This window comes from Choloepus didactylus, chromosome 7 (assembly GCF_015220235.1).
Source record: "Choloepus didactylus isolate mChoDid1 chromosome 7, mChoDid1.pri, whole genome shotgun sequence".
In the NCBI taxonomy this organism is placed as follows: domain Eukaryota; kingdom Metazoa; phylum Chordata; class Mammalia; order Pilosa; family Megalonychidae; genus Choloepus; species Choloepus didactylus.
In genome coordinates this window covers 30,623,720-30,647,691 of record NC_051313.1, presented here as the reverse complement: position 1 = coordinate 30,647,691, position 23,972 = coordinate 30,623,720, and the positions used below count along the sequence as shown (strand labels likewise).

General features: G+C 42.6%; 1 protein-coding gene across 1 annotated transcript; it reads right to left on the bottom strand.

Annotated features, from left to right (window-relative positions):
• Window positions 1-22,168: 22,168 nt before the first annotated feature.
• Window positions 22,169-22,424, bottom strand: LOC119540069 (thymosin beta-4-like). Its single transcript, XM_037844076.1, has one exon. It carries the CDS (start codon window positions 22,422-22,424, stop codon window positions 22,290-22,292), a length of 135 nt encoding a protein of 44 aa, XP_037700004.1. The 3' UTR covers window positions 22,169-22,289.
• Between the last annotated feature and the right edge of the window lie 1,548 nt (window positions 22,425-23,972).

The window sequence follows — 23,972 nt, the reverse complement described above, 5'->3', positions numbered from 1 at the left end:
TGAGCCTGAACCCTGCATCTTGGATTTGAGAAAGCCTTCTGGACCAAAAGGGGGAAGAGAAATAAAACAAAATAAAAGTTTCAGTGGCTGAGAGATTTCAAATGGAGTCGAGAGGTCATTCTGGAGGTAACTCTTATGCGTTATATAGCTATCCCTCTTTAGTTTTTAGTTTATCAGAATAGTTAGAAAGAACTATCTGAAACTGTTGAACTGCAATCCAGTATCCTTGATTCTTGAAGGTGAGCATATAACTATATGGCTTATCTGGTATGACTGTACGATTGTGAAAACCTATGGCTTACACTCCCTTTACCCAGTGCATGGACAAATGAGTAGAAACATGGGAACAAAAACTAAATGTCTAATATGGGGAGGAGGGGTATGGGATGTTTTGAGTGTTCTTTTTACTTTTATTTTTATTCTTATTTTTATTTTTTGGAATAAATGAAAATGTTCAAAAATTGATTGTGGTGATGAATGCACAACAATATGATGATACTGTGAACAATTGTTTTACGCTTTGGATGATTGTATGGTATGTGAATATATTTCAATAAAAAATGGTAAAAAATAAAATAAAATAAAATAAAATAGAAGCAATTAACCCTCATAGAAAAGCATAAACATTTTTTTTCAAGTTTTGATGCTTGAATAATATGAGTAAGATAATCTCATGAAACTGGAATGAATTTTATTCAGTTCTTCCGAAGAAGATGGCATTCCCACCCAGCTCTTGAAGGGCTTGGGTTGGCACAGCCCTGAGACCGAAGAATACGCCAGGCAGAGTGAGAGGTGGGTTTATTAGGACTTACGGACACGGGAAAATTCTTCTCAGTGTTAGCTGGCCAAGGAAAATGGAATTAGCATTCCCCAAAGGGTGGGGAGTGCAAAGGGCGGCTTATAAGAGTTTAGGACAAAGACATTCCATAGAATAGAGTTTCAGCAGTCTTGTGACACAGGGGTCTGGAGTTTTTTTATTAACAGTGACCAGGAGAGGGGAGCTTTAATGCTTTATTTACCACCATCTGTACATACTTTCTTCCTTGAGGAGGTCTGATGACCTTCAGCTTCTGTCCTAGTCACGCAGGCTGCTATGAGCTATGGGGCCTCGTTCCCCATTAGGGTGGGGAAAAGTAGACCCTGGGTCCCCACAGAGAGCTGGAATAGAGATGGGGCAACATGTCCTAACACACTGTAGTGTAATTATAGAAAGAATTGTGCCTGTGGAACTGCCTTTGTATTCTCTCTGTCTCTCTCTGTCTCTCTCTCTCTCTCTCTCTCTCTGTCTCTCTCTCTCTCTCTCTCTGTTTCCCTTTTTCCTCCTTTGAGTTTCTTTCTTCTTTGAGCCTTTGCCTCTTCCTCTTTTTCCTTTTCTTTCTCACACAAGCACAGTGCTGTAATAGTCATACTTTGCAGTTGTCTAGCATTGCTTTTTTTCCATTTGATCCTTGAAGCAACTCTGAGTTACAGAGTGGTTAAGACAAGTGTTATTGCCATTTAATAGATTTTTTTTTTTAAGGGGAGAACTACAGAAAGGTTAAGTGGCACACATGGGATGAACCAGTCCTAACACCCACATCTTGTGACTTGGGTCTAGTGCTGGTTCCACAGCTCCAACCCAGATTCTGAGGATCATGCAGTCTGTTTAGGGGACAGGGGCACAGCATCTCCTGACATAATGGCACTAGTGACTTTATCACTGTCAACTGTCAGCTGTGGTGCTCAGCGTAATTTATTAAATTCCCCAAAGCTGATCCCAGGAGCTACCTCCCTGGCTTTTGAGCAGCCCCTATCAATCCATCCATCCATCCATCCATCCATCCATCCATCCATCCATCTATCCATCCATCCATCAAGCCAAATGGAAGGGTATCTAGAAGGCCCCTCCCCTGTTGGTTGGGTGAGGAAGAAAGGGGATCTGCACTCTGGCTCCTGTACACTATGATGCTGAGCTCTTCTAAAGGTCAAAATTGACAACTTAGTTCAACTTAGTTCATTTTTAGTCAAGATGACTAGGGAGACATCATCATAAAATTATTTGTCAAAAGATAAACGGAGTTGTCATACTGAATTATTACCCAGTAGACCGTAGCTATGCAGATATAGGGCATTTAACTTAAAATCATATTTCCATTCCCCCTCTCCCTCAAAGGATTTAGTTATGTAAAAGTGTAAAAGATTAGCAAAATCATCTTAATATTATTATTAATTGATATCTATCATGCTGGAGAATCATGCCTTAAGAACTCTTCACCAGCTCTCAAAATCAAGTCTGTAGTTCTCAGGTTTTATTATATTAAAAAAGAAATCCTGGCCAGAGAAGCCTAAAAAGAAACTTTGAAAGTGCACCCAAAACAGTTTCTAGATTTTACTCTCCACAGCTACTCATAATTACTCAGAAGAGGAAAACTATTGTGAGAACACCCTTTTCCCCCACCCCCCCAGAGAGTATTCAGTAACGCAAGTCATAACTCATTCTCCTTCTAAAGATGCCCAACTGTGACAAGCGAAAGCCAATTCAAAGATAGATCTTTGGGGCACCCTCTCGTGGCTGAAAAGGGGCATGAATTCAGTGTCCACGTGTACGAGGTGGAACGACTGGCTCGATAGGACCCAGAAGGTCTGTGCTTTTTATAAATGGCCATCACTGATTTTTCCATTCAGTATTGAAAATGTATCCAGATCAGAAGGCAGGAGGGAGTGGGAAGAATTTGGAATCCCAAGTCTTGGACTTGAGTCATCACTCTGTCATTTATCAGCTATGTGAACCTGTGTCTGGCTGGTCGGGTTCTGCAGAGCTGAGGCTGAATCTGGAATTTCTCACCAGAGATAAGAGGAGATGTCAGAACTAGAGGGCCATATGATTCCATTACATGAAATGTCCCGTAAATAGAGACAGGAAGTAGAATCGTAGCTGCCTCGGGCTCAGGATGGCGACGGGGATTGACAGGTCAAGAGGGATCTTGTAAGGATGATGGAAATGTTCTAAAATGGGAATTTGGTGATAGTTGCACAACTTGGTAAATTTACCAAAAATCATTGCATTGTACATCTAAAATCAGTGAGTATGATGCTATGTAAATTGTATCTCAATAAAGTTGTTAAAAAGCAAACAAGCTCGAGGGGCAAGCATGTCCCTTGGAGATGTGCAAGTAGGAAGCCTGTGCCTTGTAACTGAGTGAGAGGAAAAGGGGATGTGGGGGCGGTGGGTGCTGGTGAGCAGGAGAATGTCTGGAAGGGGTGCTGCTGTTTGGGATTTTTACATTCATTGTCCATAGCTTAGGCCCAGGCAGGTTACCTGAGGTTAATGTACCAAAGGTGAAAAGGATAGCAGCCTCTGGCTCTGCCTCCCATTGTGGGTACAGCCAGTGCTTCCCTGGAACCACAGTGGAAAGTTCTGGTGATTCTGGGGCATTTCCGACAGAGGAAAGGCCACTGAAATAGTTGCCTTGACACCCTTTCTTCAAAATGGCCATTTTACTTTTCTCCATAATAGGTGCCTCAGTGTGGTGAGGTGAGATCAGGGAGTGGGCTGGGGAGACAACAGCTGGTTTTGTTTTGTTTTGTTTTCATTACTTACTAACAGAAAATGTGAAAGCATGAGGATTTATAAAACTACCAGAAGAAAATGCAGGCAAATATCTCTGCAGAGTTGGGGTGCAGGAAGACTTGTTAGGACTAATAAGAAAACCAGAAACTCTGAAAGAGAAGACAAATGAATTTGGCTAATAAAGTAAAAAAATTAAGACATAAATGATATCTTGGGAAATAACATTATATCATGTATACCAGACAGAGGTTCACTCAATCCTTAATATAACAGACACTTATAAACTGAAGGAGAAAATGGGTGATGGATGGGTACAGATAATTCACCCAAGGAAAAATAAATGAAGAAATATGATCAGTCAACATATGAAACAGCATTTAACTCAGCTACTAATTAATAAATACTGTTAAGAAAGCAATGGGCTATTCTTCATCTAGGAGATTGGCAAAGATTAAGAAGATTGACAATACCCACCTTTGGTGCTTGGATAAATTGGTACGGCTTTCTGGGGAGATAATTTGGCAGTATCTTTCAACATGTAAAATATGCATGTCTTTCAGCCCAGCAATTCCATTTTGGGGAATAATCTTATGGCAATAATCAAGCATGAAAAATTACATGTTAGGATGTTCATAACTGAGTTGTTTGTAAAGACAAAAATTTGGAAGCTTCTCAAATGCCCATTGTATTAGTTAGGATTCTCTAGGGAAACAGAATCAATGAGAGATATCTATGAATATAAGATTTATAAAAGTGACTCACGCAACTGTGGGTATGCACAAGTCCAAATTCCATAGGGCAGTCAGCAAACTGGAAACTCCAATGAAGATGTTCAATGAACAACTCAGGAAACGAACTGGCAACTTCAATGAACTCCTCAGGAAACAAACTGGCAACTTCGACGAACTCCTCAGGAAACACTTCACTGGGCAGCCAAAGAAGTGAAGGTCCTCTATCTGTTTCACTTAAAAATCTCCAACTGATTGATTGGATTAAATCCAGCCAACTGCATTCTCTCATTGTGGAAGACACGCCCTTCGTTGAGTCATCAGTCACAGCTGCAGCCAATTGACTGATGATTTAATAAACCAGCTTGTTGGTTTATTAACCAGCCACAAACATCCTTGCAGCAATGGTTAGGCCAGTGCTTGCTTGACCGGACAGCTGGGTACTATCACCTGGCCAAGTTGACACATGAACCTAACCACCACACCCATCAACGGAGAAATGGTTAAGTAAGTATTGCACATCTATTCAGTGGAATACCCTGCATTAATTAAAAATAGAGACCATCATCTATACTTTGGGTCACTGGGGAGATGTTTACATTATGTTGTTAAGTAAAAACTCAGAGTCATAAGAACATAGATAATATGATCACATTTTTGTTTAAAATTAGACTCTGTGTGTATGTGTTGTGTGTGTGTGATGGACATGAAGATGCACTGTCCAGATCCCCTTCAAAGAATGACTTGTTGCTCAAGCCCCCGCAGGGATTGCCTCGGCTGCAGAGCCACCTCTCCTGATGTCCTGCACATCTACTGACTGTACAAAGCAAGGCCACCGCAGCTGGACACAGAACAGCTCTGATGGACCCTTTTCACTCTGGAGCTCCCTGTGCAGTCAGCTGAGGCTGTCATTAGGCCTGCATCACAGCCAGATTTCTCTCTTTGCCCAATTCTGCTTCTTTCCCCTCCTTTCCACAGGTGTGATCCCAAGGACTCTTCTTAATCAATGTCCTGCTCCAATAAACAACAAACTCCATCTCAGAGCCTGCTGCCCACAGAACCCAGCTTATGCAGAGAACAAATCCCAGGAAAATAGTATCAACTATTTTTTATTTGATAGTTTTTATTTTGTAATTACTGGCATTGTCTGATTCTCTAAAAATGGGTATTTATTATTTTTGTTATCAGATTAAAACAACAAAGTGGTTGTGCCAGTTTGGATGTAGTATGTCCCCCAAAACACCATTATCTTTGATGCAATCTTGTGGGGGCAGATGTATTAGAGTTGATTGGGTTGGAACCTTTTGATTGTTTCCATGGAAATATAATTCACCCAACTGTGAGTAACACCTTTTATTAGGGTGTGACCTCTGACATAATTTCCATGGAGGTATGGCCCCGCCCATTCAGCATGGGCCTTGATTAGTTTACTAGAGCACTGTATAAGCTCAGACAGAAGGAGCAAGCTTGCTACAGCCAAGAGGGACACTTTGAAGAACACACAGGAGCTGAGAGAGGAACTGCAGCTTACAGAGACATTTTGGACATGGCCTTTGAAAGCACACTTTTTCTCCAGAGCAACTAAGAGAGGACAAATGCCCCAAGAGCAACTGAGAGTGACATTTTTGAGGAACTGAAGCCTAGAGAAGAACGTCCTGGGAGAAAGCCATTTTGAAACTAGAACTCCAGAGCAGATGCCAACCATGTGCCTTCCCAGCTAACAGAGGCTTTCCGGACACCATTGGCCATCCTCCAGTGAAGGTACCCAATTGTTGATGACTTATCTTGGACTCTTTATGGCCTTAAGACTGTAATTGTGTAACCAAATAAACCCCCTGTATAAAAGCCAATCCATTTCTGGTGTTTGCTAAAAGGCAGCATTAGCAAACTGGAACAGTGGTTTTCATTTTGAAAAATAAAAAGAAAAGTTAACGGTTTGTTTTTAGTCTGGTCAAAATGGCCACATCAAAGCACATGTATCCACACAGCAGCATCCAAGCCCTCTGGCATGTGCCCTTCCTAAGGGGCGAGCCCAGCTGTTTCGAGCCCTTCAAGTCCACACCCTTCCCGTTGCTCTAGGTATCACCCTTGGCAGGAGTTTCATACTTCCTCTGCCAGGTGGTTGGAGCCTTGTTGAGCTTGACTGTGAACTCTAAGGTAAAGAGCAATTTTGGGGGAGGGGGGACTGTGAGGAGACATAGATGATAATGTGTACCCCCATGGAGGGGAGTAGATGCGAGTGGAATGCTACATGTTGATAAATTCTCAAACCTTCAGTGGTTTCAGGTAGCTCCCTTTATTTCATCATGAACAGGTGGAATATGTACATTGGGAGGAGAGCCCAATGGTATCTTAGCTTGGAGCCTTGAACTGTTTGGCAAAAACCTTATGCTGCCTATACCACAAGGGTCTATCTTGAAGCTCCTCTTGAGGGTCCTGTGGTTTTTCCAGATTTTGGCTGCATCATGTGGTGATGTTCAGTAGTGTGGAAAGCTATAGGGTTAGAAGTCATTGCTCTGAGAATTTGGTATTTTGCTTGGCCAACACAGTCTTTAGAAATAGTGAATTATATATTCATTATAGCAGAGTCTGCTAGTTCCCCAAAATCCATCCTTCCCTTCTTCATTTGGTCATTATAAAACCTAAGCTTTTGCCAGTACATGGCTGCACAGCTAAGTTGCATTTGCTAGCCTCTCTTGCAGCTAGATGTGGACATGTGAGTAAATTCTTGCCAACAGGATGTGAGCAGAAGTGAAATTCTCCTTAAAGCAAGCTCTTTCTCTTTACCCTCTTCCAACTAGCTGGGATGCAGACGCAGTAGATATGCTGGTGAGCTATCCGTGAATATGTGGACCAGTCAACACCCTAGGGCACAATGGGGCAACAAGACAGAAGCAGCTTCTGTCCCTGCCATAACTATAGCATCCCTTGACCACTTACACTTGGGCTGTTATGTAAGAGAGAAACACACTTCTGCTTGTTTAAGCCACTGAATTTAGGGAAAGTGGAAGTGCAAAAACCAATCAATGCATATATACTTTTTTGTTGTTATTTTTTAATTACAGTTTTATTGTACATACCCTACAGTCATCAACAGTGTACAATCAGTTATTCACAGTACCATGATATAGTTTTGCATTCATCACCAGAATCAAGTTTTGAACATTTTCCTTATTCCAAAAAAATAAAAAATAAAAAATAAAAATAAAAGTAAAAAAGAACACCTAAAACATTCCATCCCCCCCTCTTACCCTATTTTCATTTAGTTTTTGTCCCCATTTTTCTACTCATCTGTCCATACACTGGATTAAGGGAGTGTGAGCCATGAGGTTTTCATAATCACACTGTCACACCATGTAAGGAACAAAGTTATGCAATTGCCTTCAAGAATCAAGGCTACTAGGTTGCAGTTTGACAGTTTCAGGTATTTACTTCTAGCTATTCCAATACACTAAAACCTAAAAAGGGATATCTATGTAGTGGATTAGAATGCCCTCCAGAGTGACCTCTCAAGTCCATTTAAAATCTCTCAGCCACTGACACTTTATTTTGTTTCATTTCACTTCCCCCTTTTGGTCAAGAAGTTGTTCTCAATCCCCTGATGCCGGGTCCAGGCTCATCCCTGGGAGTTACATCTGTGTTGCCCAGGAGATTTACACCCCTGGGAGTCAGGTCCCACATGGGGGGAGGGGCAGTGAATTCACCTGCCAAGTTGACTTAGCTAGAGAGAGAGAGGGCCACATCTGAGCAACAGAGAGGTACTTAGGAGAAGACTCTTAGACATAAATATAAGTAGGCTCAGCCTCTCCTTTGCAGTAACAAGCCTCATAAGGGCAAGCCCCAAGATCAAGGGCTCAGCATGCCAAATCACCAGTCCTCAATGTTTGTGAGAATAACAGTAATAACTCAGGTGGGGATGTCCAACATTTCCACATTTTCTCCCAGCTCCTCAGGGGAACCCTGCATATATATTTTTATTCTCTGCCCAAATTACTTTGGGATGTATCACTATTTCACACTAACCTGTACAAACCTACCAGATCTCACATTTCCTATTCAAATTTCCATGTAATGATGGTATTTTAATAAACTGACCATACAAGTTAAATTATTTAGAGTACTGTAGAAAATTTAGATCCTGCACAAATAAACATCTTTTCCCTTGATGTCACACAGAAGTTGAAGTTTTAAAACCCCGTCAGGAGGAGGTGGGGCAAGATGGCGGCATAGAGAGGAGTGGAAGCTAAGTAGTCCCCCTGGAACAACTACAAAAAACCAGAAACAACTAGTAAATAATCCAGAATAACTGCGGGGGGACAAACGAGATCATCCATTCATCATACAGCAACCTGAATTGGGAGGAATGCCTGAGAACACAGCATAAAATCTGTAAGTAAAACCTGCGGAACCAGGTCAGGAGACCCCCTCCCCCATAGCCCAAGCTGCAGAGCCGCGTGGTGCCACAGAGAAGCTCTCTCCCAGCAAGCAAATACAGCTCAGCTGAGCTCCAACTGGGGTTTTAAGTAGCAAGTGTGAACTGCTCACTACAGGTACGCAGCCCCAAAAAACAGACAGAGGCTTTGGGTGACGACTGACCGGGGAGAGCTGAAGGGTTGCCTTGGACTGGGTCTGAAGGGGACAATCTGTTTCTTTTTTGGCTCAGTGGAGAAAGCCCCAGTCATTTTCAGCTTCCAGGGCTGTGACTCTGGGAAGGGTGGAGACAGCACAAGCAGAGAGCGAGACCATTGAAATGCTAATGACCTCCACCTGAGGGGTCTGTCTTCTCTAGGAGGAAAGGGGTGGGGCCCTTTCCATTCAGAACCAGACCCCAGAGCCTGGGGGAACACGGCCATACCTCCTCACACCAGTCAAGAATTATAGGCTAACAGGCGTCACCTGCTGGGCAGAAAAGCACAGTGACCAGAGGTATCAAAGGGTGGAGCAATTTTCTAAGACACACCCGCAGGGAAACCAGATACTGAATATTTCTTCCCTCTGGGACCTGAGCCTGTTCTGGTCTGGGAAAACCTGATTTGGATAACCAAGGAAACCATGCCTAGACAACAGAAAATTACAACCTACACTAAGAAAAACAGAGTTATGGCCCAGTCAAAGGAACAAATGTACACTTCAACTGAGATACAGGAATTTAAACAACTAATGCTAAATCAATTCAAAAAGTTTAGAGAAGATATTGCAAAAGAGATAGAGGCTGTAAAGGAAGCACTGGACATGTATACGGCAGAAATCAAAAGTTCAAAAAACCTACTAGTAGAATCTATGGGAATGAAAGGCACAACACAAGAGATGAAAGACACAATGGAAACATACAACAGCAGATCTCAAGAGGCAGAAGAAAACACTCAGGAACTGGAGAACAAAACACCTGAAAGCCTACACGCAAAGGAGCAGATGGAGAAAAGAATGAAAAAATATAAGCAACGTCTCCGGGAACTCAAGGATGAAACAAAGTACAATAATGTACCTATCATTGGTGTCCCAGAAGGAGAAGAGAAGGGAAAGGGGGCAGAAGCAATAATAGAGGAAATAATTAATGAAAATTTCCCATCTCTTATGAAAGACATAAAATTACAGATCCAAGAAGCGCAGTGTACTCCAAACAGAAGAGATATGAATAGGCCTATGCCAAGACACTTAATAATCAGATTATCAAATGTCAAAGACAAAGAGAGAATCCTGAAAGCAGCAAGAGAAAAGCAATCCATTACATACAAAGGAAGCTTAATAAGACTATGTGCGGATCTCTCAGCAGAAACCATGGAGGCAAGAAGGAAGTGGTGTGATATATTTAAGATACTGAAAGAGAAAAACCACCAACCAAGAATCCTGTATCCAGCAAAGCTGTCCTTCAAATATGAGGGAGAGCTCAAAATATTTTCTGACAAAAAGACAGTGAGAGACTTTGTGAACAAGACACCTGCCCTACAGGAAATACTAAAGGGAGCACTACAGGGTGATAGAAGACAGGAGTGTGTGGTTTGGAACACAATTTTGGGAGATGGTAGCACAACAATGTAAGTACACTGAACAAAGGTAACTATGAATACGGTTGAGAGACGAAGATGGGGAGCATGTGAGACACCACAAGAAAGGAGGAAAGATAACAACTGGGACTATGTAACTTGGTGAAATCTAGAGTATTCAACAATTGTGATAAAATGTACAAATATGCTCTCTTACGAGGGAGAACAAGCAAATGCCAATGTTTCAAGGTGTTAAAAATGGGGAGGCATTGGGGGAGGGATGCAATCAGCATAAGCTAGAGACTGTAACTAATAGAATCATTGTATTATGCTTCCTTTAATGTAACAAAGGTGATATACCAAGGTGAATGCAGATAAGAGGGGGGGATAGGGGAGGCATGTTAGACACTTGACATTGGTGGTATTGTCTGATTCTTTATTCTACTTTGATTTAAGGTTATTTTTCCTTTTGCTGCTTCCTAGCTGTCATTTTTTTGTTTCCTCTTTATTTTGCCTCTCTACCTTCTTTGACTCTCCCTCCTGCCTTGTGGAAGAAATGTAGATGCTGTTGCTTAGTATGAGCAGAATGTTCAATTAGGATGAACTTAAATGTTTGGAAATGAACAGGGGTGTTGGTAGCAAGATGTGAGAATAACTAACAGCGCCGAATGGTGTGTGAATGAGGTGGAAAGGGGAAGCTCAGAGTCATATATGTCACCAGAAGGAAAGTTGGAGGTCAAAAGATGGAAATGTATAAAACTGAATCCTATGGTGGGCAATGTCCGTGATCAACTGTACAAATACTAAAAATCACTTCCATGAACCAGAACAAATGTATGACAATACAATTAGAAGTTAATAATAGAGGGGCAAATAGGGAAGAACTATATACCTATTACAAACTATATACTACAGTTAGTAGTATTTCAACATTTTTTCATAAACAGTAACAAATGTACTATATCAATACTAGGAGTCAACAATTGAGGGGGGTTGGTTAGGGATAGGGGAGGTTTAGAGTTTCCTTTTCTTTTTTTCTTTTTTCATCTTTCACTTTATTTCTTGTCTGGAGTAATGAAAAGTTTCTAAAAACTGAACAAAAATTAAGTGTGATGGATGCACAACTGTATGAGGGTACCCAGGGGCAAGTGATTGTACACTTTGGATCTTTGGATAATTGTATGGTATCTGAACAATCTCAATTAAAATGAAAAAAAAAAAAAAAAAAAAAAAAAAAGGAAAGTTAAAAAAAAAAAAGAAAAACAAGGAAAAAAATATGTAGTGCCCCCTTGAGGAGCCTGTGGAGAATGCAGGGGTATTGGCCTACCCCACCTCGATGGTTGCTAACATGACCACAGACATAGGGGACTGGTGGTTTGATGGGTTGAGCCCTCTACCGTAGGTTTTACCCTTGGGAAGACGGTTGCTGCAAAGGAGAGGCTAGGCCTCCCTATAATTGTGTCTAAGAGCCTCCTCCCGAATGCCTCTTTGTTGCTCAGATGTGGCCCTCTCTCTCTAGCTAAGCCAACTTGAAAGGTGAAATCACTGCCCTCTCCCCTATGTGGGATCAGACACCCAGGGGAGTGAATCTCCCTGGCAACATGGAATATGACTCCCGGGGAGGAATGTAGACCTGGCATCGTGGGACGGAGAACATCTTCTTGACCAAAAGGGGGATGTGAAAGGAAATGAAATAAGCTTCAGTGGCAGAGAGATTCCAAAACGATCCGAGAGATCACTCTGGTGGGCACTCTTATGCACAATTTAGACAACCCTTTTTAGGTTCTAAAGAATTGGGGTAGCTGGTGGTGGATACCTGAAACTATCAAACTACAACCCAGAACCCATGAATCTCGAAGACAATTGTATAAAAATGTAGCTTATGAGGGGTGACAATGGGATTGGGAAAGCCATAAGGACCACACTCCACTTTGTCTAGTTTATGGATGGATGAGTAGAAAAATAGGGGAAGGAAACAAACAAACAAACAGACAAAGGTACCCAGTGTTCTTTTTCACTTCAATTGCTCTTTTTCACTTTAATTATTATTCTTGTTATTTTTGTGTGTGTGCTAATGAAGGTGTCAGGGATTGATTTAGGTGATGAATGTACAACTATGTAATGGTACTGTGAACAATCGAATGTACGATTTGTTTTGTATGACTGCATGGTATGTGAATATATCTCAATAAAATGAAGATAAAAAAACAAAAAAACAAAAACAAAAAAAAACCCAGTCAGTATTGTCCTTTAACCTTTGGCCTGATTTGCCTTAGTCCTAACCAGATCTGCTTCATTCATATCTCTAATTGAAGTCTGGTGACTGATCATATTTTTGTGTTTCTTAGTATGGCTCACTATCCTGAGCTATCTAGGCATCTGTTTTTCTTGTTTAGTTTATTCTGGGGCTCATTTTCATTCTTTTACCTGGGGTTTTCTTGTTGGTTGGCTTTGTTTTCTATCCTTTGGCATTCAGTTCAACTTATTCTAGACCTCCAACCTTCCTTCTGTTTAGTTGATTAGAATTTTCCACCTCTTGTTTTTCTAGTTCTTGCCTTGCCTCTATGTAACCTTTTTGTGAGAGGGTCTCCCCAGATATGATTGACCCCAATCCGATTTTCCCAGTCCAGAGAGGCCCAGGTCTCAGGAGAAGGTATGAAGTTTCCCTGAAACTGAGACCCCACAGGTTGTCAGACTCAGTGCTTTTCCTATCCTGTCCAGCAGGTGGAACTTGTCAGCCTGCAGCTCCCCACCAGAGTAAAGAGATGCCACAGGTGACTAATTCTCTGCAGATCATGTCCCTGCCAGGGGCATGGCTGACTCAAACTAGTTTCTGATTTCCAGCCCCTGAGTTCTCTGAAGGAGGGCACCACTTGAGCTGGGCTCTGCATCCCCTCGTCTTGGGAAAGTTATGCCATTTAGGGAATTGTCTCCCCCACCAGACTCATTTCTTTGCCTCTCTCAGCTCTGCCCTTGCCTGGATCCAGCAGCCAATTGCAAATATCTGAGGCTTTCTGTAATAAGCTGCTTAGAATAGTTATTTTAAAAGAAAAGAAAACCCTTTTCAAGCTTTTCCCCAGCCCCAAGGTTTGTCAGTCCTGGTGTGGACTATTTAAAGATAAGCCCTTTAGGCTATTATCTCTTTCACCTGAATAGTTGCTCTCAGACAACTTTAATTCTTGATTCCACCCTTGCCTGGGGCAGTGCTGAAGCAGGAGCTCTGATGGGCTATTGGAAAGTAAAGATAAAGAGTCAGAGAGCAAGTAAGGAGAAGAAGACAAAAAGAAACCCTTTTCAGAGCCAGACCCCAGCTCTCCAGGTTTGGAAGCCGGAGCTCAATTTGGTACCCATCTCTATTTGCCCCTTTTTCTTGGAGCCCAGCCCTTTTCCAGTATTCTGAACACCTCCAACTCCAAAAGTCTCTGTGTTTTTTTTTTTTGTTGTTGTTGTTGTTGTTGTCAGCCCCACCTCCTTTCTGCCAGACAGATTCCTCCTGGCTCCTTTGGTGCCCACTCCTGGTTTATCTGTGCTTGGAGGTTTTATTCAGCAGTCCGAATCTGTTAATTAATTCTGCAACTGGGGCAGGGTTGAGCTCCTGCTCCTTCCTCCCAGCCCAGATTGTTTCTTTTTCCCTCGGGGAACCAGCTCTGATACCATCTGCCATGCCTGATGGGGAGGGGCACCAGCCCCCTGGCCAGGGAAACTTACAGTTTTTTGCTGTGATCTCAGGTGTTCCACCCTTTCCACATTGGTGTATAATGCGTGACCAGTCACAGAAGTCCCTGAAATGGCTGTTCCATACAGTTCCTGGCTATTTACCAGCTGCCCTAGAGGAATAACCAGATTCCACACCTCACCACTCCGCCATCTTGCCCCACCTCTTGCATATGTACTTTTGAACACACTATTGTAGTGTTTATTACACTAATAATTATTCATTTACTTGTCTGTCTCACTCTCTTGACTATTTTTTTTACTTTGTGAACTCCTAGCCTATGAGAAGCATTCCACAAGTGTTTTGCTTTTTTTTTTAATCCCATAAGTATATTTTAAAAGTAGGATTAATTGAATGGTGGGAAAATTTGTGCAAAAGGGCATCAGGATTTATTTATTTCTAGGGATGATGTAACAAAACACTAACAACTGGGTGGGTTAAAACAAAAGAAATTTATTGTCTCATAATTCTGGGGATCAGAAGTCTGAAATCAAGGTGTCAACAGGACAAGGCTCTTCCTGAGGGCTCTTGGAGAGGGTTCCTCCCTGCTTCATCCTACTTTTTGGCTGTTACCAGCAATCCCTGGTAACAGCCAAACTCCAGTCTTGGGGTGTGACAGCATGACTCCAATCTGCCTTGTCTCCACATGGCTGGCTTCCCTCTGGGTTGTTTCTGTCTTCACATGACTTTCTCCTCCTTTTGTAAGGACTAAGGGCCTACCTAGCTCCAGTGTGACCTCATCTTAACTGACTCTGTCTGCAACGATCATATTTCCAAACCAGGTCACAGTCAGAAGCCCTGGGGGTTAAGGCTTCAACCTATCTTTTTGGTGGACACAATTCAACCAATAACACTGGGGGACTAAATACAAAGTTGGTCAATTTCACCATTTTATGGAACCCAAGTTTCTCCAGGCCTCTCTAACTTGGGAACACAGACAGGGTCCCACCAGCAATGTGTTAGGGCTAAAAACCACTCAAACATAAGTATTCACGGCTTCTTCCCCTTCCTTACCTTCTCCCTGAGGAAAATCCTGGTATTTCCTGCTTAGCTTTGGGGGCCACTTCACCCCCATCCTGATCAAAACTCACCCCTCTTTCAGATCAGGTTAATCAGGGTGAGGAGCCCCACTGAGATGCAAGCTTTGTGTCAGAAAGGGCTGAGAAAGGGAAACAGGGAGGGTAAGCCTGGGATGCCCAGGGTGTGAGAGTGTGGGAACCTGGGAAGAATGGGGAAAGGAGACTGTAATGAGTTAGAATGTAAGCTATAAAGTGTATTTCCTTTCCAATGCCATTTGAGATATACAAGGGAAGACCACAATTAATTTGCTTTTGATTGCTAGTCTGTGTTCTCTGAAAGCAACACCCTAAAAAAGAAAGACTGGGTCAGAGGACACTGGGATTTTTTTCAAGAACAGTAATAACTCGGGAATCATGGCTTCTAACCCATTCTTATTTCTAAGAGTCCCTGGAGGTTGTCTCTCGTAGCCATGAATTCTGACCTACATTGTGATGCTGGCTGCTCAGGAAGTCACAGGAAGGCAACCTCTATCCTCCATCCCCACCTCTGGTGTCCCCCTTGGAAAAGCTGATGTCTCCACCCAAAGCATGGACATCATATGCTCCAAAAATCTGATTCTCAGGTATGGTCTGCTGGTCTCAAGTATGGTGTGCTCTGGAATCTTCGCTATGTCAGAGTCATGCTATGATCGGCACAGAGGGGGAGAGAGTGTGCTTTGCAGCCATTCCTGACTTTGCATTGACTGTAGCTTCTGCATTCGGTTCTTCTCTCCCCAGGGCACAGATGTGAGGCAATAGCAGAGGCAGCGAACATTTTTTGTAAAGGAATAGATAATGAATGTTTTCGACTTTACAGGTCACATACAGTCACATACAGTATCTTTTTGTTTCTTTGTTTTGTTTTTTCTTTTTTTGCAACCTTTAAAAAATGTGAAAAAAATTGCTAGCTCAAGGACAGTACAAAACAGGCCGAGCCTGACTTAGCCCATGGGCCGTAGTTTGCAGTCCCCTGGTCTATAGGCTTGATGGAAGAATTGCTATCTGAGATAACTAGTCCTCCTACAGTAATTTTACTCCCACATACATATGCAAAAATTAAAAATAGATTTTTCCTCTCTTCTTCAGTCAAAAAACCATCCTGCAATTCAAACTCTTGTGGTCCCAGCCCCAACTTCAAAATCCAAGTCTGAGCCACCTCAGTTCAAGCTGAGGCCTGGCACCACCGAGTCAAACGTGCCTGCAGCAGATGAACCGAACTGGAGGTCCTTGTCGGCTCTGCGGTCACAGACTAAACAACTTGAGGAGGTTAACACACCTGTGTTTTAACAACCCCTCGGCTGAGGTGTGACTCAGTTGGCTTGGACTTCAGTGGTCCAAGTGAATCTTTAAGAGGGGTAACAAACCCACTTTTGTTATAACTTAGTCTGATGGATTCAAAGCATGAAGACATAGCTGAAAGCTGTTTCTGAGTTTCATCAAGCACCCTGGTTGGTTTAAATGATCCAGAAACATTTAGCCAGATTCCAGACTTTGAACATTCAGGAAATCAAGTTGATGATAGACAAGATTACCAACATACAAAAATGCACTTTATTTTTGTCATTTGATAAATATAATTTTGCTTTAGTAATTCAAGATACAGCTTCTCATGGTTGTTAAGGAAACAATTTGCTGTGAATGTGCAAAGCAGTGACATTTGTGTAACTTGGGACCTTAGGGCAGGGACCATATGGTTAATTTCTGGTGACACGTGAGAGCCCTGCTACACTGTGTGTGAAGAGGTGGAGGCATTATTAGGATTTCTGTTTTACCAAAACAGAATTAGGGACTATTTAGCAAACGGGTTTCTTGTGTATCAATATTTATTAGCAGAATACCAGTGGGATATAAGGCCATAAAATAATTCAGTAAATTTTCTATGTGAGGCACTACCCTAAGCATTGTGGAGGATACCAAAACTTTTAAGCACAATCAGTATATTTGCTCAAAAAAAATCAGGACACATCCCAGAAACACAACAGAATATTTGAAATAATTACTGTCCTAATGTGTGGTCATCTGCCACCACTTGCATCTCCCAGCATTGCAAAATCTATGCAAACACACACAAACACACACACACACACATGGGGGGGCAGGGAGATTAGTGCTTTATGTGCACGGAAAAGGAAGTTAGGGCTCCCTCTCTACTTAAAGAATATATTCTCTAACTTATAAGATATTTGAAAGCTAATTTAAACTCTGAACAAAAGACTCCTCTATTAAGTGATCATTGGGATTTCCCTAGGCGACCGTACATCCCAAATGTAATCCTATAAATGTCAGCCTTTTTTCCTCCTTTGCTGCAGGGATACAGAGGGCTCCATTGTCTATTCCTTCATGCTGGCACATTCCACGTGAAATCACAGAGAGTGATTCTTCCTTGGGAGTGGGGGTGCTGGGAGGAGGTGAACACCACCACCCCCATCGCCAGTTAGCTGGGCTCACCGGCCCCAGCCTGCTGGAGGAGAAGGGTGGGCTGGGGGCCCAGCACTGACCAGGTGACACGTCTCCACCCCATGGCCACCTCCCTGGGGGCAGTGCCCACTGGCAGCACTGCATGGGGTGGAGAAGGGACCTCCAGCTCAGCCTCCAAGCCCCTGGCCCTGAGTGCTGACAACCCATACTTGAGAGGCTCCTCTTGAAGGACACCTAGAGATGATCCAAGAAAACTGAGTTCTGGGCAAACTAAAAGAATTTACATGGAAAGAAAGAAAGGGTTGTGTCCCCATTTGTGTGTGTGTTGGGGGGGGTGAGGTAGGGAGTGGCAAGGAGGTAGTGAGGGGGCACTGCCAGCTCTTCTTGGGAGCCTGAGAAAAATCCAAGTAGATTTCTACCTCACAGGATGTAATAACAAAAACAAAAAATTTTCAGATGGATGAACTATTTATTGTAAGGAAAACACAAAGAAACAAAATAATGTTAGATACGTAATTTAATTCTGCGCTGGGAAGATTTTGTGAGTCATTCTGTTCAACTCTGGTGCCTAATACTCTACTTCAGTTTGGAATCAGTTAATGTGAATATCAAGGGCAGACTTCAAAGGGAAAAGTGTCACGGACAGGTGGACCTGCAGCCTGGAGGAGGCCCTGGCAGGGCACGTCACGATCAGACCCGTCCTGGGCAGGGGGAGCATGCAGGAGCTGGGCGGGCAGGGCCGGGATTCCAGGAGGAAGTGGAGGCAATGGTAGCCTAGGAGGAAAACTCCTCGATAAAGATATTCTCCATAAAGAATAGGATTTGTGAGCAGAGCTGAGAAATAGGAGGATGAACAGCACTTTGTGACTGATGGGCTGTGGAAAGCAAGGCAAAAGGAAGAATTAGGGCCCATAACCAGACTCTGGCCTGGGCAACTGTGGGAGCTGGGGAGGATATTGCCTGGACCTCTCGCCCAACCCCTGCCCCAGGATGCCCTGTCACCACCCTCAAACAAGGCAGTCACTGAATTCCTTACTGCGACAATTACTTCATTTTGCCTGTATATAACAAATATAGTTGTTGAACCAAAACTTGGGACACACAGACTGACGTGGTCTGACAGTAGACCAGGGCCGTGTCTCCAGATGAGGATGTGAGGTCTTCCAGGTGATTCTGCTTTTAGGATTCCAAGAGTTGCTCCAAGGTGAGAAGAGAAATGCCCTAAGTTTGTTGGTGGTGAGTGTTCTGAGTCCTCAAGTCATTAGGGGAATCACATGTGACCTCAGAAAAGCACTTAAGAAGAAGATTGAGCTGGATAAACCTCAGGATTATATAATCTTCATGTTGTAGCCCCTGAAAGAATTCTGTTTCCAAAATGAGTTTGATAATCTTATGAAGCCCAAAGAAAGATCATAACAGTTTCCTGTTTCTTTCTTTTTCATTAACTAAATAAAAAAACTCCTTACCTCATTTCCTTTTCAGTGAGCTAAGATTCCATTTGCAAACTGAAGGAAGAAAAATATCACCGTAGGCCCTTGAGTGGTGGCGGGAACAGGAAACCCCAAGCCCCATTCACCACAGATGAGGTGTGTGATTAGGCACAGTCAGAGGCTTTTAAACCAGCAATAACAGCCTTTCTCTGCAGTCTCTGGCAACTACAAGAATTATCTTACTCAAGATTCCATGTGAGGCTATCACTTTCGTTGATTAGATAAATAAATTTTAGGGCATTCCACCTAATCGGCGTCCTCTTTTGAGTTCTGCCTCTAGCTGTGTCTTATTTGTTGGGAGGGGTTGGGTTGGGTTGAGTTGGGTTGGGGGAGGAGCAATTCTCTGTGACTTGCAATATGTCCTGGGACAGTTTTTGTCCCAGATCATCTTTTCAAGGATGTTATATACTAAACAGCCATGGAAGATAAGGATAGGGTCTTCCTCAGGGGCAGAGGGGAGATTTGTTTCCTGACAAGGATAATAAAGATGTCTCTCTCTGGGACAAAGCTTCAGCAAGTTTGCTAGTAGTCCTCTTATAAGATTGGGGGTTTCCTGATCTTGGGGTTCTTCATCTGTGACCCACTGTGTGCATCCATCTGGACCCACCTCTGCATCACCCTCATGAGACGTGGGGGTCAAGGGGAACCCATGTGACCCTGAAGCTCATGCAGCCTGCTATGCAGGGAGTAATAAAGTCCCTTTTCTCTGACCAGGAGTCTCATGTCTTCTGCCAGCATTCTTGAAGCTGTGGCTGGATAACATGTGAGCTTGCAAGCAGGGTAAAAATCTCAGATCCTTCACAGTTCTTCACATTCCTCTCTCTCGTCATCTCTTTGGGTCATCATTTGACCAGGAGTTGGGAGAAGTGATGGTGAAGCAGTGATAAGGACAATGAAGGCAAAGTAAGTGGCTAACATGAGCTGAATGTTGTCTTCTTCAGGCTCTGGTAGCTTCTGGTTGTCTTTACTCTTTCTTTGTCCCCATCAAAGCCAGCACCAGGCCAGTGCATTCCTGGGCACAGACCTAGTTATTATTAATAATGGTGCCGTGGTGTAGTGAGAAAGTCTTTGTACCAGCCACTCCTCAATACAAGATCTCTGTTCCTAACACCAGTTTTGAAAGTTTGGTAGTATCCCTGACCTCAGGCTCAGCAGGGTTAAGAAACATTTCCAATACCACATAGCCTAGTGATTGAGACAGGATTCATACCACGTTTATCTGGTAGCAAAACTCATACTCTCTCCACTACAACCCTATGCCAGTTCAGCTGCAGAATAAAACTTCAGAAGAAAACAAGAAACGTTTTAGTAGTGATGTTTACTTAACTTCCTCTCTGCAAAAGACTTCCAGGACTTCATTTCCTGATTTGCTACCTATTTTTTTTTGTCCCCTCTTATTGTCATTCCATAACTGTTCCTCAGCTCCATCCCCAATGTACATGTCGCTTGTCCATTAGCATCTCTTCTTGACTGTAGAGTTGTTAATGCTATTTTTTCACAGCTGATTGGAAATCTGCACATGAGAAAATGGGCTAAGAGGCATTAGGTTGTGCATGATCTAAGACAAAAATGACAGGAAATCTAAGATGAGCTGGTACTTGACAGCAATAAGAAAGTAATCTATGACCTCAGCTTCCATTCCCTGGGGTTTAATAGGCGTCCACAGGAAACCTGAATTGGGAGCTCACATCTCCGAGTCCTCTCCGCTGGGGCTTATCTGAGGGATGGCTGCCAGCCAGTCTATATTCCCAGGAAATGAGGCTTCAATTCTTTGAAGTGTTAGCTTTAAATCAAAGGCATTTTGATGCTTCTAAAAACGGGGAGAGCATTTGAAGAAAAGCTGAATGAAAAGCTAGAAAACTCAACAACTCACTTTTATTTTAAGTTGCCTGGCACCTGCTGCCACATATGCACAGCCTGTGAAATTCCCTGTGGTCTGTGAGCAGGTGGCAGAACATCCGCTAAATGAGCTGCCAACTTATACGTTTCCAAGCGCTGCTATTTTCCCAGAATTACCAAACTCAGCCCTGGGGATGCCTCATAGCATGGAAGATTTAAAAACAAGTGTGTTTACAAATTCACCTCCACCACCATCAATATGCAATGATACTACATATTCCCATCATAATTTTTATTCATTGCTGCTTTCGGGATAATGCCAAGAGTAAATAAACACACTCTAAAATTTGCTAGAGTTTAATAGCTTACTGTTAGCTTACACTGTCATATTTGGCAGAAAAATACATAGTTGATAGGCCATTTGTAGAGGTAGAGAAGCAAAAAGACCAGAGAATATAAGAGGAAAAAAAGAGATGGTTCCAAATGGAAGAGTATGGAAAATATTGGTGCATGGATAACTAGACTGACCCAACTTATTGTGGCTAATCAAGAAGGCCCAGTGAAGGGCAAGAAATTTGAAAACTCTCCTCCTCACTTGTTTGTTCTTACTCTGCTGGTTCCATTTTGTCCAGCTCTTGTAGGCCCAGCCTTTTGAACTGTAGAGGAGTACAATAAAGAGAACAATGGTGAGCCCAAAGAATGGACCAGGCCTGGCCTGGGATGGTACACCCAAGGCAGGTTCCTGACAGTAAAGAAGAGGAAATCAAGAATGGGTGCAGTTTTGAATTTGTTCATCGATGGCCTCTGGTCACTTCTGCACAACCAAACAGTTTGTGTCACTGTCAGTCTGGTCACTATCACTCAAGACTACTCTCAGGGCCCCACTCCGGCTGGTTTGGCCAAACCATCCTGTGGTTTGATGGGCAGAACAGTGGGTTCTCTCATTACTCCAAAAACATCAGGTTCGTAGGTGTGGGTGTGTGTGAAAAATGTGGAAGTGAGAAGTCCTCAGGATTATTTTATTTTGGCTTGTAGAACAGGCTTATTTCCTGTTTATGCTTTCACTTTTTGGTTTTTTCATTTGCTTATTTTTTTTCAGGTTTTAAAACTTTTTATTTTCATATTTAAAAAATTGTGCATTCCAATAATTAAAATCATTTGAACAACAACAAAAAAAATGACACGCTGATTAAACTGCATTTTGCAGCCTGTAGGGCATCTTGGACCAGCTTTGCTTTTACTCTAGATTCACTGTTGTCCCACCCGGCTGCTTCCTTCACCAACATGCAAGTTCCTTTCCTACCCCGCCAGCCAGACAGGCAGATGGGAGAGGCAGGCACGGCCTTCCTTGTCAGTAGTTCCCGATTCTTTGATGTGAAACGGGGCAGCACAATCATTTAAACTTGATCTAACCTCTTTGCATCTTACAAAGTTAACAGCTAAAAGAAGCAAAATAAGAAAGCAATGCTTGTGGAATGTACAGTGCATATTGGCGGCGCACACCTCATTACAATTCGCCTGTTTGCTTCTCCTGTTTGATCGTTTCTTTGGAAGGCAGTGGACTTTTCTCTTGCATTTCTGTCTTCTTCAATTTCGACCTATCAAATTTCTCAATCTCAGCCATATCAGGTTCGTCAGACATGGTTGTAGAGGAAGCCGAGCGAGGGGCACGAGTGAGAGAAGTCCTGTCTGCGCAGTGGCCGTCGCCGAGTCCATTTGCTTATTTTTGTGTGGCAAATGTGACACAGCTTTTAAAGCAATAGTATCTTTTTATATATATATATTTTCTTTTTTTGTTTTATTGAGATATATACACACACCATACAATCATCCATGGTGTATAATCAACTGTTCACAATACCATCATATAGTTGTGCATTCATCACCCAATCAATTTTTGAATATTTTCCTTACACTAAAAAAGAACAGAAATAAGAATAAAAAAAATAAAATAAAAAAGAACACCCAAATCATTCCATCCCCCCATCCCACCTTAGTTTTCATTTAGTTTTTGTCCCCGTTTTTCTACTCATCCATACATACACTGGATAAAGGGAGTGTGAGCCACAAGGTTTTCACAATCACACCATCATACCTTGTAAGATACATAGTTATACAATTGTCTTCAAGAATCAAGGCTACTAGGTTGCAGTTTAACAGTTTCAGGTATTTACTTCTAGCTATTCCACTACACTAAAACCTAAAAAGGGATATCTATACAGTGCTTAAGAGCGCCCACTAGAGTGACCTCTCAACTCCATTTGAAATCTCTCAGCCACTGAAACTTTGTTTCATTTCACTTCCCCCTTTTGGTCAAGAAGATTTTCTCAATCCCACAATGCTGGGTCCAGGCTCATCCCTGGAAGTCATATCCTGCATTGCCAGGGAGATTTCTACCCCTGGGAGTAATGCCCCATGTATGGGGCGCAGGGGGGCAGTGAGTTCACCTGTCGAGTGGGCTTAGAGAGAGACAGGCCACAGCTGAGTAACAAAGAGGTTCTCTGGGGGAGACTCTTAGGCACAATTAGAAGTAGGCTTAGCCTCTCCTTTGCAATAACAAGCTTCAAAAGAGCAAGCCCCAAGATTGAGGGCTCAGCATACCCAACTGTCAGTCCTCAATGTTTGTGAGAATATCAGTAGTAACCCAGGTGGGGATGTGCAACATTTCCGCATTTTCCCCTAGCTCCTCAGGGAGCCCTGCAAATATATTTTTATTCTCTGCGCAAATTACTTTGGGATGTATTATTATTTCACACTAACCTGTACAAACCTACCAGATCTCACTTCTTGTTCAAAGTTCCGTGTAATTATGTATTTGAGTAAACTGACCATGCAAGTTAAATTATTTACTGTGTGCAGAAGATGTATATCCTGCACCAAATAAACATCTCTTCCTTTGGTCTCACACAGGAGTTGAAGTTTTAAAGCACAGTCAGTATCGTCCTTTACCCTTTGGCCTGATTTGCCTTAGTCCTAACCAGATCTGCTTCACTCACACCTCTAACTGAAGTCTGGACTCTTTTTCAGCTATTTCAACAGTTGCTGTATGCGCTAATGTTGACATTCATAGCTGCCAAGCTCTAGCTCTGAGTTTCAGGTGTCACACAGATGCCCAAAGTCCAAGAGACCGACCAGGTTTTACACAAAGAGATCAGCATCTCAGAAGTTTGAGATAGCCATTACAATTTAG